Source organism: Onychomys torridus, chromosome X (assembly GCF_903995425.1).
Source record: "Onychomys torridus chromosome X, mOncTor1.1, whole genome shotgun sequence".
Lineage (NCBI taxonomy): Eukaryota > Metazoa > Chordata > Mammalia > Rodentia > Cricetidae > Onychomys > Onychomys torridus.
Window position 1 is genome coordinate 117,544,697 of NC_050466.1, and position 12,103 is coordinate 117,556,799.

A 12,103-nucleotide genomic window follows, 5' to 3' on the forward strand; every position below is an offset into this window, starting at 1 on the left:
AATGCTGGTGAAACATCATACACAAAGTGCATCTTCCTGGGCATTGACATGCAGTAAAGATAGTTAAGAGAGATCGACATTATGAATAAGGACGGTGTATCTATTTTGTTCCTGCTATTACAATTACTATAAATTTAGTGGCTTAAAATGAGAGACTTAATATCCCAGCCCTGGATGCAGAAAGGGCCTTACTATTCTAAATCAAACAGCTCCTTTCCTTCAGGGATTTCTATGAAAGAATCTTTATCTTTAATAGCTTCTGCAGACAGCCTGCATTCCATGGGCCTTGGCTTCTTTTCATCTTGAAAGTCAACAATGGCTTTATTTTGCTTTACCAATGCTGCTTTCCTGAGACAGAGATTCTTAGGCCTCTGCTGTCATACCTAAGTACCCTTGCAGTTACATGGCTAGAATGACGCAGCATAATTTTGTGCTAAATTCCACTATTAACAACCTTAGTTCTACCAGAAACCCCAATACTTCCTGCCAAATAACAAGTTTACATATCCTGAGTATGGACTTGGGTTTGTTACTCTGTGAAACACTGGGTAAGTGCGTAAATGAATTTCTAAATGGATAAGCCCAACAGCTTCAGTGTGTGATTAATGCCATTGCTGTTTTTTCCACAAAGGTATTGCTATTTAAAATGAAAAGCACACACACACAGGCGCGCGCGCGCGCGCGCGAGCGTGCACAGACTCTCACACACACACACACACACACACACACACACACACACACACACACACAGTGTGACAGAAAGAATTGATTGTTGGGCCAAACCTGTGGTTAATTTACCAGGCCAGGTGTGGTTTGGTCTCCCCTTTGGAATAGGGACAATGGTGGGGGATGTAAAGGAAGCCCCCACTTCAGATCCCTTAGAGACAGACATGCCCTCCTCCTCTTCATGGTTGCATGAACCAAAGAAAACATGAGAGAAACAACAGGAACCTACTGGCTGGCTGTTGCTAGGTCACCTGTCCCCTCTCAGGCTGCAGTACTGAGCCCCCCCCTTCCACTGGCGTCATAAGAAGGGGCAGAAGGGGGGAAGCAGAGAGTGAGTGCAGGGAGGGGCAGGCAATGTCCAGCCTCGTTCTGAGGTGCAGCTGTACCAAGAGGCCCCACTCAGTATCCATCCGCTGCTCCCTCCTGCTCCCCAACTCCAGACACCCCCCTTCATATAGTCCGTCCTCTCCCCTCCACCTCCCCCAAAGCCCTCATAGACCCTAGCTCTCAGCCATCCCACACACTGTAGTGGCGCCAGAAAAGTGGTGGTGGTCTCTGGTTAGGGCGAACAGGGGTCTGCGGAAGCCCAGGGGCGAGACCCACCCCTCCGAGTGGAGGGGGCTGCCTCCGGCCCCGCCCACTCGGAGTCGGAACTAGGGTGGGCCCGGGAGGGGGCGTCGAGCCCAGCGCGCCGTATCCCTCCGCCCCTTCCCGACACCCTCGAGGCGAGCTGCTCCTGCCGCATCCTGCGCAGCAGCCCCTGCCCGTTTGGTGCAGAGGCGTGGGGGCGGGACGCGGCTCTGCCTTTGCACTCGCGCGCAAAGCGGCGGTGAGAGCACAGTGAGCGGAGCTGCGGAGGACGGAGCACAGCCGGGAGCAGACGGGGACGCGGGGGGGAGCCCGGAGACCTGGGCCGTGCGCCTGGCCAGGCAAGTGGGGGTGTGTCGAGGGCTGGGGCGGCCGCGCACTGCGGACCACCGCCCGGCCCTGACAGTGCGGTGGAGGCGAGCGGGTCGTGGGGGCTCCCTGCAGTGGTGGCGGATCCCGGAGATCTAGGCGGTGAGGAGGAAGCGGGAACGCGGCTCGGGCCGCGGGCACGGGTGGGGGTGGGTGGGGGTGTGGGGAGGGCGGCTGAGTGTGATGGTCTGGAGGCTGGCGCACCAGACAGCCTGACAGCCTCCCTTCAGGTGTCAGTCTGGACCATGGAAAAGATTATGGGGTAGGAAGCTGCGGGAGAAATGGCGGTGCGGGAGTTGGGAGGGGGCGCCGGGAGCCCACGGGTGTGTGTATGTGGGGGGTGCAAGGCTGATGTCCAGTTCTGGGGCCAGCTCAGCTGGTGGGTGGTGAGTCGCCTTGGCTACTAGGGCTCTGGTCTGTTTCCGGAGAGGGGCCCTTGTACCCTGCGTCCTGGGTGCTGTCCCTTCCCACAGGCTCCTGCTTGATGGCAAAGTCTCCTCTCTGCGCGGTAGGTCTGGCGTACTCTGACAGGCCACAGTGAGCATCTGTAGACCAGAGGCTTGAGGGAAGAGGAACAGGAAAATGACCTGGATTTCTGGAGGTGTGTGGCAATGGGAGTGGGCTCCAGACAGTGACTGGAGATGCGAAAAGGGTGGGGGTGACAGACCAGAACAGGTGGGGTATCCATTAGTGTCTCCTAATCTCATTTCTCACAGCCTTTCAGGTATTTTCCCCAATGCCCTTTCCCTCCCTCCCAAATTTGGGGTCTGAAAAGATGGTTTGGGGATGATGACGGAGTCATAAATCCAAGGACCACTTGAGAACCTGCCTTCTAGAATGTGCGGCGCCCTTCCCCCATTTTTTGCTGCGCAAGGCGAGGAAATGTGGCCACCTAGTGGCGAATCCTCAGAATTGCAGAAGGACTAATAAGTATGACATCAAGAAGTGGGTGTTACCACAGAAACCCTGCAGCCAGGCAAAATGGAACTAGAATGTTCCAGCAGTGGGACCCTAAATGCTGAAAGACACATGATCTGACTCTTATCCTTGGTGGTGTTCTTCTCAACTGAATCAGCTGCTGCCATCATTTCCCGATTGCCTTGCATTTTCATCTCTTTGTCCACAGGCCTGCTTTAAGGCTGGTCAGTTCTGCAAGAAAGAAAGAAGACATCGAGGAGACTGTCTCAGATCTCTGGAAGTTGGTGAGAATCAGGGGCAGTGCAGGAGCCAGGTACTGAGCAGACAAATGCAGACTACTGTAACCCAAGAGGGTGCATGATGTCTTTGCTGCCCCCTAAATTTGCCTACAGCTGATGCCATCATTTCCTGATTTTCTTACATTTTCATCTCTTTGTCCACAGGCCTGCTTTAAGGCTGGTCAGTTCTGCAAGAAAGAAAGAAGACATCGAGGAGACTGTCTCAGATCTCTGGAAGTTGGTGAGATCAGGGGCAGTGCAGGAGTCAGGTACTGAGCAGACAAATGCAGACTGCTATAACCCAAGAGGGTGCATGATGTCTTTGCTGCCCCCTAAACTTGCCTACAGCTGATGCCATCATTTCCCGATTGTCTTGCATTTTCATCTCTTTGTCCACAGGCCTGCTTTAAGGCTGGTCAATTCTGCAAGAAAGAAAGAAGACATCGAGGAGACTGTCTCAGGTCTCTCAGGTTGGTGAGAATCAGGGACAGTGCAGGAGTCAGGTACTGAGCAGACAAATGCAGACTGCTGTAACCCAAGAGGGTGCATGATGTCTTTGCTGCCCCCTAAACTTGCCTACAGCTGATGCCATCATTTCCCGATTGTCTTGCATTTTCATCTCTTTGTCCACAGGCCTGCTTTAAGGCTGGTCAATTCTGCAAGAAAGAAAGAAGACATCGAGGAGACTGTCTCAGGTCTCTCAGGTTGGTGAGAATCAGGGACAGTGCAGGAGTCAGGTACTGAGCAGACAAATGCAGACTGCTGTAACCCAAGAGGGTGCATGATGTCTTTACTGCCCCCTAAATTTGCTCACTGCCTCAGCATCTTCTGTTTCCTTTCAGAGATACTAGGAATGGTGAGGGTAGATGTGAGTTAGTCTGTGATGCATAAGACAAGACCTGAGAGCTGGGACCAGGGAACATAAACTTTAGATAGAAAGCAGGTGTGATTTTGTTATTGTCTGTTTGGGCTCAGACATGTGTGCCTGTATACCAAGCATTGAGACTCCATTTTCTTTTATGCATTTGTAGGACTCCCTGCCCTTATCTGTTGGTCTTAATACCACCTGAACATAGAAAAGTGGAGAGAATCGCACCACATCGAGGAAGGTTGGTATGGGAGAGGGTTCACTTTCAGATGGGGGTAGTAGAGATCACCCAAGAGTGACTATTGTGAGATTTGGGGGCTCCCATTTCTAGCGTGTGGACTGTCTCGTCAACCCTGTCCCTGTTTTCCAGCAGGCAGAGGGAACATAGAGGTTTTCTGATAGCTGAGCATCATGCCCCACTCAGCATCATGCCCCAGTGTCTCTGTGGAAGTTTCAACAGGAGGCAACAGATTGTAGAAGACTGACTTCCTCGTTTTTTCTCTTCCTAGATCAGCTGCAGTGGCTGCTTGGTGGTGCTGGGGTTGCTGCTGACCAGTGCAATCATCAGGTCTACACCCACCTAGGACCTGTCCATCCTCCTCTGGCTCGGTTTCGCCTCTTCTGCACTGTGTCTGTGTTATTGACTGAGACTGCTTGGGTAGGAGCCTCCTTGAGTGCTGGATTGACACTCGGGTCTAATTCTTTTCAATCTCATAGCCTCACGTACCAAAGAGTGTTGTGAAGATCAATCCTGTAACATAGCTGTAGTGAAGGTTTACTGTTGTTAATTGGTATACCTCGGGGCATTATATAACATATACAATGACTAGGGCAGAGATGGAGCCTGGTGCCCAGGCAAAGGCTGAAAATAAGCCTGGGGATGAGAATGCCAATACCAATGTTGCTGAGGTAGAGAATGAAGCCCCATTGGTGGTCAGACCCAAGGTTAGGACACAGATAATGACTGGAGCAAGGCCCAAAGTGAAGCCTAGAGCTCCTCCTGGAGCAAGACCTAAGATTGAAGCCAGTTCACCAGGTGGGGCATATCCTAAGTATAAGCCCAAGTCAATCCCTATTTCACGATCGAGAAATGATTCCCAGGTCTGGGCCCCAAATAAGTTTCGGGCAGATCCCATGTCAAAGATGGGCAAGCAGTGTCACATGAGTACTGCAAACTCTCCACTGGTCAGTACTGATTCTGGGGTGATTGCTCAAGCTAAGTGCCTATCTGTTGATAGAGAACTTGGTAATATGGACACTGAGAGTTATCCCAGAAGGGCTAATTCTCAAGCAGGATTCCAGCCTTCCTTTGGCCCAGAGGAGGGAACCAGTATGGGGACCTGGTACCGTTCCAGGCCTACCCCCAAAGGAGAGGCTTATGAGAATTCTGAATTCAGATGGGCAGATAAGCCCTCAGGAAATTCCTCCTTCTGGAATAGAGATGAAACCAGTACAAGATTTCGTCCTAGGAAAAACATGAAGGCCAATAATCCCAGGTTCAGACACATGGCCAAACAGGAGGCAAATAACATGCCTAGGCACAAAAACAAACAAGAGTTCTATAATATTTCTAGTTCTGATTCTGAGGATGAGTCTGCTAAGACTCCCTGGTTCTGGGCCAAAGAAAAGACCAAAGTCTGGTCTAGGCCCAAAGAAGAGCCCAATAATAATAGGTCCTGGTTTAGGCCTAAGAAAGAAGTCCATGTTGAATCTACTTCTGGGTCTGAATGTGAAAATCATACAAAATCTTCATTCTGCTCTGGAGAAGAGGCCAAATCTAGAACCAAACCCAGAGTTAGGAAAGGGGTCAATATGAGGGCCAGACACCAGGCCAAGCGAGAAGCTTACAATGATGTCCCATCTGGGTCTGTAGATACAAGTAAAAAAGAGTCCTGGTTCTTGCCTGAAGATAAGGCTAGTGCTTTTGCAAAGTCTAAGATAAAGAAAGAGCCCAGAACCAGAGCAATGCCAAAGGAAGAAGTCAAAACCAAGGCCAGAGCAAGTACCAAACAAGAAGCCAGGTCAGAGGAGGAAGTCCTCGTTGGAGCGTGGTTCTGGGATACCAAGGAATCCCGGATGGTAGATAGGGTAATCACCAAGCCCAGTCTACATGTAGAGGAAGAGCCCATTGTTGGAGATTGGTTCTGGAGTGAAGAAGAAGCCAGTGTGGACTCTGAGACTTGTTGTGTATCCAGACCAAGGGCTAAGGAGGAACAAGTTAGTACTTTCTCTTTAGGTTCTGGGAAGAAGACCGGTATTGAAAATGGGCCTAAGGCTAACTCTAAGTCTGTATCAGTAGCTAATGAGGATGAGAACATTATTGGGTCCTGGTTCTGGGCTGATGATGAAGATGTCAACTTGCAGGCTGAGGATGAGTCCATTTTTGGATCTTGGTTCTGGGGTATTGGTGAGAACAGCTTGAGATCTGTTAGAGTCGGTTGTGAGAAGATGCCAAAGTCTGAGGAAAAAGAAGTTACTGATTCCTGGTTCTGGGCTGGAGAAGTCAGTACAGAGGCCGAGGTTGAAGACCAGGCCAGGCCAGCATCTACAAAAGGGACAATCTTTGTGCCTTGGTTTTGGTCTGAAAAGCAGGCACATGTGGATTTAGGAACCGAACCTTGCTCTGACATCATGGCAGGAGCTGAGGAAGAGCCCATAATTGGGCCCTGGTTCTGGGCTAAAGTAGACAATAGTGTGGAGGCTGAAGTTAACAGTAAGTCTAGCCTGGAGGATGAGGAAGAGCCAATTATATCACCTTGGTTTGGTGCCAGAGAACAAGCCAATATGAAGTATGCAGCTGGTGCCAGATACAAGCCTGTGGCAGAAGCCGAGGATACTAATAAAGAATCTTGCCTCTGGGCAAAGGAACCCAGGTTGTATCCTACCAATAGAGAAAGCTCGAAGTCTACTCTGAAAGAGCAGGGGGACACTGTTGATTCATGGCTCTGGTCCAATAATTATCCAAGAACAGAGGCCATTGCAGGGTCCTGGTTATGGGCTGCAGAAGAAGGAAATATAGATGATGAGACTGGAGAGGAGATCAAGCTACCAACTTTAGAAGACAACATATTCAGTTCTTGGTTCTGGAAGGATGATGAAGAAACTGTTGTAGAGGCTACCAACATACAGGAATCCAGGCCAGAAGCTGAAGAGGAAGACATTATTGGCTCTTGGTTTTGGGCTGGAGATGAGGACAAATTTCAGCCAGCTACTGAGATTCATGAAGAGAACAAGACAGCATCTGAAGAGGAAGATACAGTTGGATCCTGGTTCTGGGGCAAGGAAGAGGCCAGTCTAGAGCCAATGAGAAGGGGCACTTTTGAGTCCACACCTGGAATTAAGGAGGAGGAAATTACTGGGTCATGGTTCTGGAGTGGAGAAGCCAAAATTGGGGCTGGGTCCCAGACAGTCGAAACTGGGTCAGAAACTGAAGAGGAGGCAATTTTTGAGTCTTTGATCTGGGCTGCAAAAAAGAACAATGTAAGAGCAGGAGTAAACCGTGTGTCCCAGCCAGAGGGTGAGGGCGAAGTGGTTGTTGAGTCCCAGTTCCGGTCTAGTGACAAAGCCACTGAAAAATCTGAAACTGTGGTTATCAGTGAGTCCAGTCCAGAAAATAAGGAAGGGCCAATTGTTGAGTTTGGGTCAAGAGCAAAAGATGAGGCAATTAACAAGACTGGCAGTGAAGATAACTGTGAATCTAATACAGAAGCTGAAAACATGGTGGGATCCTGGTTCTGGGAAGGAGATGAAACTGGCTTTGAGTCAAATCCTACCCCTGTGTTCAAGGCCACTTGTGAGCCTAAGTCTTCAGCTGAGCAGGAACCTGATCCTTCCCGCAGACCCCAGAGCTGGGACGAGGTCACTGTTCAGTTCAAGCCTGGTCCATGGGGAAAGGCTGGCTTCCCATCCATAAGCCCTTTCAGGTTTCCCAAAGAAGCAGCATCTCTGTTTGCTGAAATGTTTGGGGGAAAACCTAGGCTTGACAACCTTGGTCCAGAAGGAGAGCAGGGATCTTCAGGTCAACCCGAATCTGAGTTCCCATTTCAGTATGATCCCTCTTACCGATCAGTCCAGGAAATTCGAGAGCATCTTAAGGCCAGGGACAGTGCGCAGCCTGAGAGCTGGTCCTGTAGCTGCGTACAGTGTGATCTTAGAATTAGTTCTGAGGAGTTTGAGGAACTTCTTTTAATAATGGACAGAAATCAAGACCCCTTTATTCATGAAATATCTAAAATTGCAATGGGCATGAGGAGCGCTTCTCCGTTTACCCGAGATTTCATTCGAAACTCGGGTGTCATCTCACTGATTGAAGCCTTACTTAACTATCCGTCCTCCCGAGTTAGGACAACATTTTTGGAAAATATGGTTCGCGTGTCTCCACCTTATCCAGATCTGAACATGATTCAGACATACGTGTGTCAGGTTTGTGAGGATACCTTTGATTATGACTTGGATTCCCCTGATCAGTTGTCTGGATTGACAATGATTACACATCTCACTGCTACTTCTGACTATCATAAAATGGTTGCCAAATATTTGTCTGGGTTTTTCTACTTACTAAGTTCAGGCAATACTAAAACAAGGCTTCATGTTCTGAAATTGCTACTGAATTTGTCTGAAAATCTTGTCATGACAAAACACCTGCTTACTACCGCATCAATGTCAGAATTTATGGCCCTCTTTAATAAGGAGGATTCAAATGACAATGTTCAGATTGTTCTTGCAATATTTGATAATATCAGTAAGAATATACAAAAAGAAGCACTATTTGCTGAGGATGATGATGATGATGATGCAGTGGTGAATCTTGAGCCACTTATTTCTGCATTCCAAGAGATTGAGAAGATTGCTAAGCAACTGAAACGCAATCCTGACAATCAAAAATCACCCTGAAGCAGAACAAGAAAATTAATATACTTAACCATTTGCCTATGACTGTCCTTGTGTTCCTGAGTCATATGCTCCTCAAATAATGCTTTGGTTTCCCAGCTGATTGCGTGTGTCAGTGTACCTCTTTAATGCTGGTGATAATTTGCCCAATGCTTGTGTAACCTGTATCGCTTCTCTGATGCCAAATGAATATGCAACTGAAAACGCATTGTTGATGATACTTGTTTTGTTGATTGTGATGTTCAGAATGTGAGTTGAAAGTGAACTGAGCCACTGTAAATAAGATACCCTTCTAATTGTTCTCATGTGCATCTGTTTGAGTCTTGTGCTTCAATAAAGTTCTGTGTTAAAGTTAGCCAAAACCTCCCCTTCACTGTAAAATATGGGTGCAAAGAGGACACGTGACCATGCACACAGATAATGTATGAGGAACATGCTTCTTCCACAGGCTTTTTCTCAGCATTGAATCTCAAAGGTTGGAATGGACTACAACTCGGAGCATACTTCAGAGAGGGTTCATTTTAAGTTGCACTCTAATACAACTTATGATAAGGAGAAGAGCATTGGGTAGGAAAAGGTGTCTCTATACGTATATATCCAACTGCCTGGATTAGATGGGAGGAGCCTAAATTGAGGAAGTATATTGAAAATGAGGTAAGTTTGAAGAGCAAGTTGGACTTCGCTGTTCAAAGTACTATGTTCACAATACAATCAGTGCAGTGCAGAGGGTAAAAGAATAACACCAGAAAGCACAAAATTTCAGTTCAGTCAAGTGGATGATTAAGTCATGGTGCTTTTGGTATCACTTGATAAGCCCCTGTCATGTGGTGTTAGGGCTGGGGAGATGGCCCAGTGTAAAGGGCTTGCTATGCAAGCATAATTAATGTCCTGAGTTAGGACCCCTGTCACCCACATAAACATACAGAGATGCTTGTGCATGGCTTTAACCCTGGTGCTGGGGGTGGGGGGGGGGGGAGAGACAGGAAGATCCCAAGGGCTTTCTGGCTGGCCAATCTAGCCAATCTGTAAGCTTAAGGTTCTGGGAGAGGCCCTGTTTCAAAAATGATGTGAATTACAATAGAGGAAGGAATTGGATCTAGTCCTCTGGTCTATGCACATGTACACACATACATACACCACCTACACATAGCATGAACTCAGGTGCTCTCAGGTGTTTACTGCTTTTAAAATGCACTAAGCCATGACCCTTTCAATAATTTGTAGAGAGTTGTGTTGAATGGAAATAATTGGAGGGTCTGGGAGTAGTTGGAGGAGGAAGAAAACATGATTAAATCTTTCATACAAAAAGTTTTTAAATAAAAAGTTAAGAATAATTACATTAAAAAAATAAGTGTAGGTGGGACAAATTTAGTCAGATTATGTTACTTGTTTATGAAGATTCTGCAGTTACACATATGAAACATCAAAGGAACAACTTCAGAACTGGGTTGTCAATAAAAGTATCGAATTATCTAAAAACCAAAGTTACCTGTAGAACTACCAAAGTTTACGAATTGATTCCACACTTTTTTGTGTGGTTTCTGAAGACAGGGTATTTTGAAGCCCAGGCTGGCTTCAAACTTGGTATGTACCCGAGACTCACTTTGAACTTCCAATGCTAGGATTACGGGTGGCTGTACCCAGATTCAGGCATCACTGAGATTGAACCAAGGGCTTCCCTCAAGCCTGATAAGCAAGCACTCTTAAAGGCTGATTGCCATCCCCAGTCACACCCAATGTATCATTACTTCACGAAGGTTGTAGCATAGGTGCAGGCAGCACAACATAAGGGAAAATACCTAACATTTTATTTTATTGGCAGACATACATGCATGTAATATATTTTGATCATATTAACCCCTATTTCTCTCTTCTTCCACTCCCACTTCCAGTCATCCCTTTCTTTTAACCAACTAGCCAGCCCCCCCCCCCTTTCAAGTCCTTTTTATTTTCTGATGATCCAGTGAGTTTCATTAAGATTACTTAGGGGAGCATGGTCAACTTTGCCATGGTTACACTGTGGATAAAAATGCCTCTCATTCCCTCAGCAACTATTAACTGTCTAGAGAACCTCAGAGAGGGGTGGGGACTTGTTAATTCCTCCCCCAAGCAACCATTAATTAACTAAACCCTCAGGGAAGGGCAAGGTCTTAACAGGAACACCCCTCTACAATAAAATGTCCAAAGGCCCAATCTTGTGCAAGTAACCAACCACAGCTTCTGGGAGTTCCAGAGTGCAATAGTCCTGACCTGTCCAGAAGACAGCATTTCACAGGATCCCTTCCTCTAACTCTTCATTCTTCTTGTCCTCTTTTATCCAGTATTTCCTGAGCTTTGGATGGGAGGGGGATATAGATGTCCCATTTAGGGATGGGCATTCAACAGCAACATTTCTCAGCACTGGAACTAGTTTTGAGTCTCTACATTAACTGCTGCCCAGTGCAAAAAGAAGCTGATGTGCTCTGCAATGCTCCAGGGACTTGACTGCAGTGGTGAGGAGGTGAAGAAATGACAACCATGAGTACAGAAAGGCTAGAATCAGGTGGCTTGTGCTTGCTCTGATGGAGTAGCTACAGCACCCCAGAAGCCTGGTATATTTATTACAGTTGAATAGGAAGGTAGGATTATCAAAGACAGCTGAACAAGGAGGTGGCATTCTTACATACAGATAAACAAGGAGTCAGGATTGTTGTGTGCAACTGAACAACGTTGGGCTAAATTTTGGAAGGAGCAGTCTCTGTAAGGGAGGTAAGCATCTATGGGAGAAAGTTAAAGTGGATATTTTCTGCACACACTGTCAAAATTCACACCCAGACCAGAGGAAAGTTTTACCATCCTTCTGAGCCTCTCTCAGGGAAGGCTTTGTCACTCTTATGGGACTGAGGCATTGGGGTTCTTGTGCACGGCCATGCCCGTGTCAACAACACATGTTCACTCAGGACTTCACTCACTCTCTACACCTCTCTGAGCAGAACTGACATAATACTAACATACAGGTGTGTGTGTGTGTGTGTGTGTGTGTGTGTGTGTGTGTGTGTGTGTATGCAGGCCTAGTGGTTCGTGCTTGTAATCACACTTTACAGAGTTAGAAGGAGCAGTAGTAGTTCAAGGTTAGCCTTGGCTACCTAGCAAATTTGACACCAGCCTTGTCTCAAAAACAAAATACAGCCAGGTGGTGGTGGCACATGCCTTTAATCCCAGCACTCAGGAGGCAGAGGCAGTTGGATTTCTGTGAGTACGAGGCTAGCTTGGTCTACTGAGCAAGCTCCAGGACTGTTATGGAATAATCTTTTTGTACACTGTGAAGATGTGTCTTTCCCAAGGCTTCTTCTGATAGTTTTAATAAAAGGGCTGACTGGTCAGTAGCTAGGCAGTAGGTATAGGCAGGACAGCCAGACACAGGATGCTGGGAAGAAGAAGGGTGGAGTTTTGGGAGTCACCAGCAGACTTAGAGAGAAGGAAGATG

General features: G+C 47.4%; 2 protein-coding genes across 7 annotated transcripts in view; both read left to right on the plus strand.

Annotated features, from left to right (window-relative positions):
* The first annotated feature begins 3,320 nt into the window (after positions 1-3,320).
* Positions 3,321-8,992, plus strand: Gprasp1 (G protein-coupled receptor associated sorting protein 1). 2 transcript variants are annotated; one of them, XM_036174038.1, is made up of 3 exons: positions 3,321-3,349; positions 3,911-3,988; positions 4,257-8,992. In XM_036174038.1, the coding sequence occupies exon 3, from the start codon at positions 4,570-4,572 to the stop codon at positions 8,638-8,640; it is 4,071 nt and encodes a 1,356-aa protein (XP_036029931.1). In that variant the 5' UTR covers positions 3,321-3,349; positions 3,911-3,988; positions 4,257-4,569; the 3' UTR covers positions 8,641-8,992. The 2 variants fall into 2 exon arrangements, with proteins under 2 accessions (XP_036029931.1, XP_036029930.1); XM_036174037.1 differs by lacking the exon at positions 3,321-3,349 and adding an exon at positions 3,517-3,583.
* Positions 3,525-12,103, plus strand: part of LOC118573717 (G-protein coupled receptor-associated sorting protein 2) — a 53,642-nt gene continuing 45,063 nt past the window's right edge. For all 5 annotated transcript variants that reach the window (XM_036174040.1, XM_036174039.1, XM_036174043.1 and 2 more), the window contains exon 1: positions 3,525-3,583. The gene's annotated coding sequence lies outside the window, so the exon portion shown is untranslated. The remainder of the gene's footprint in view (positions 3,584-12,103) is intronic.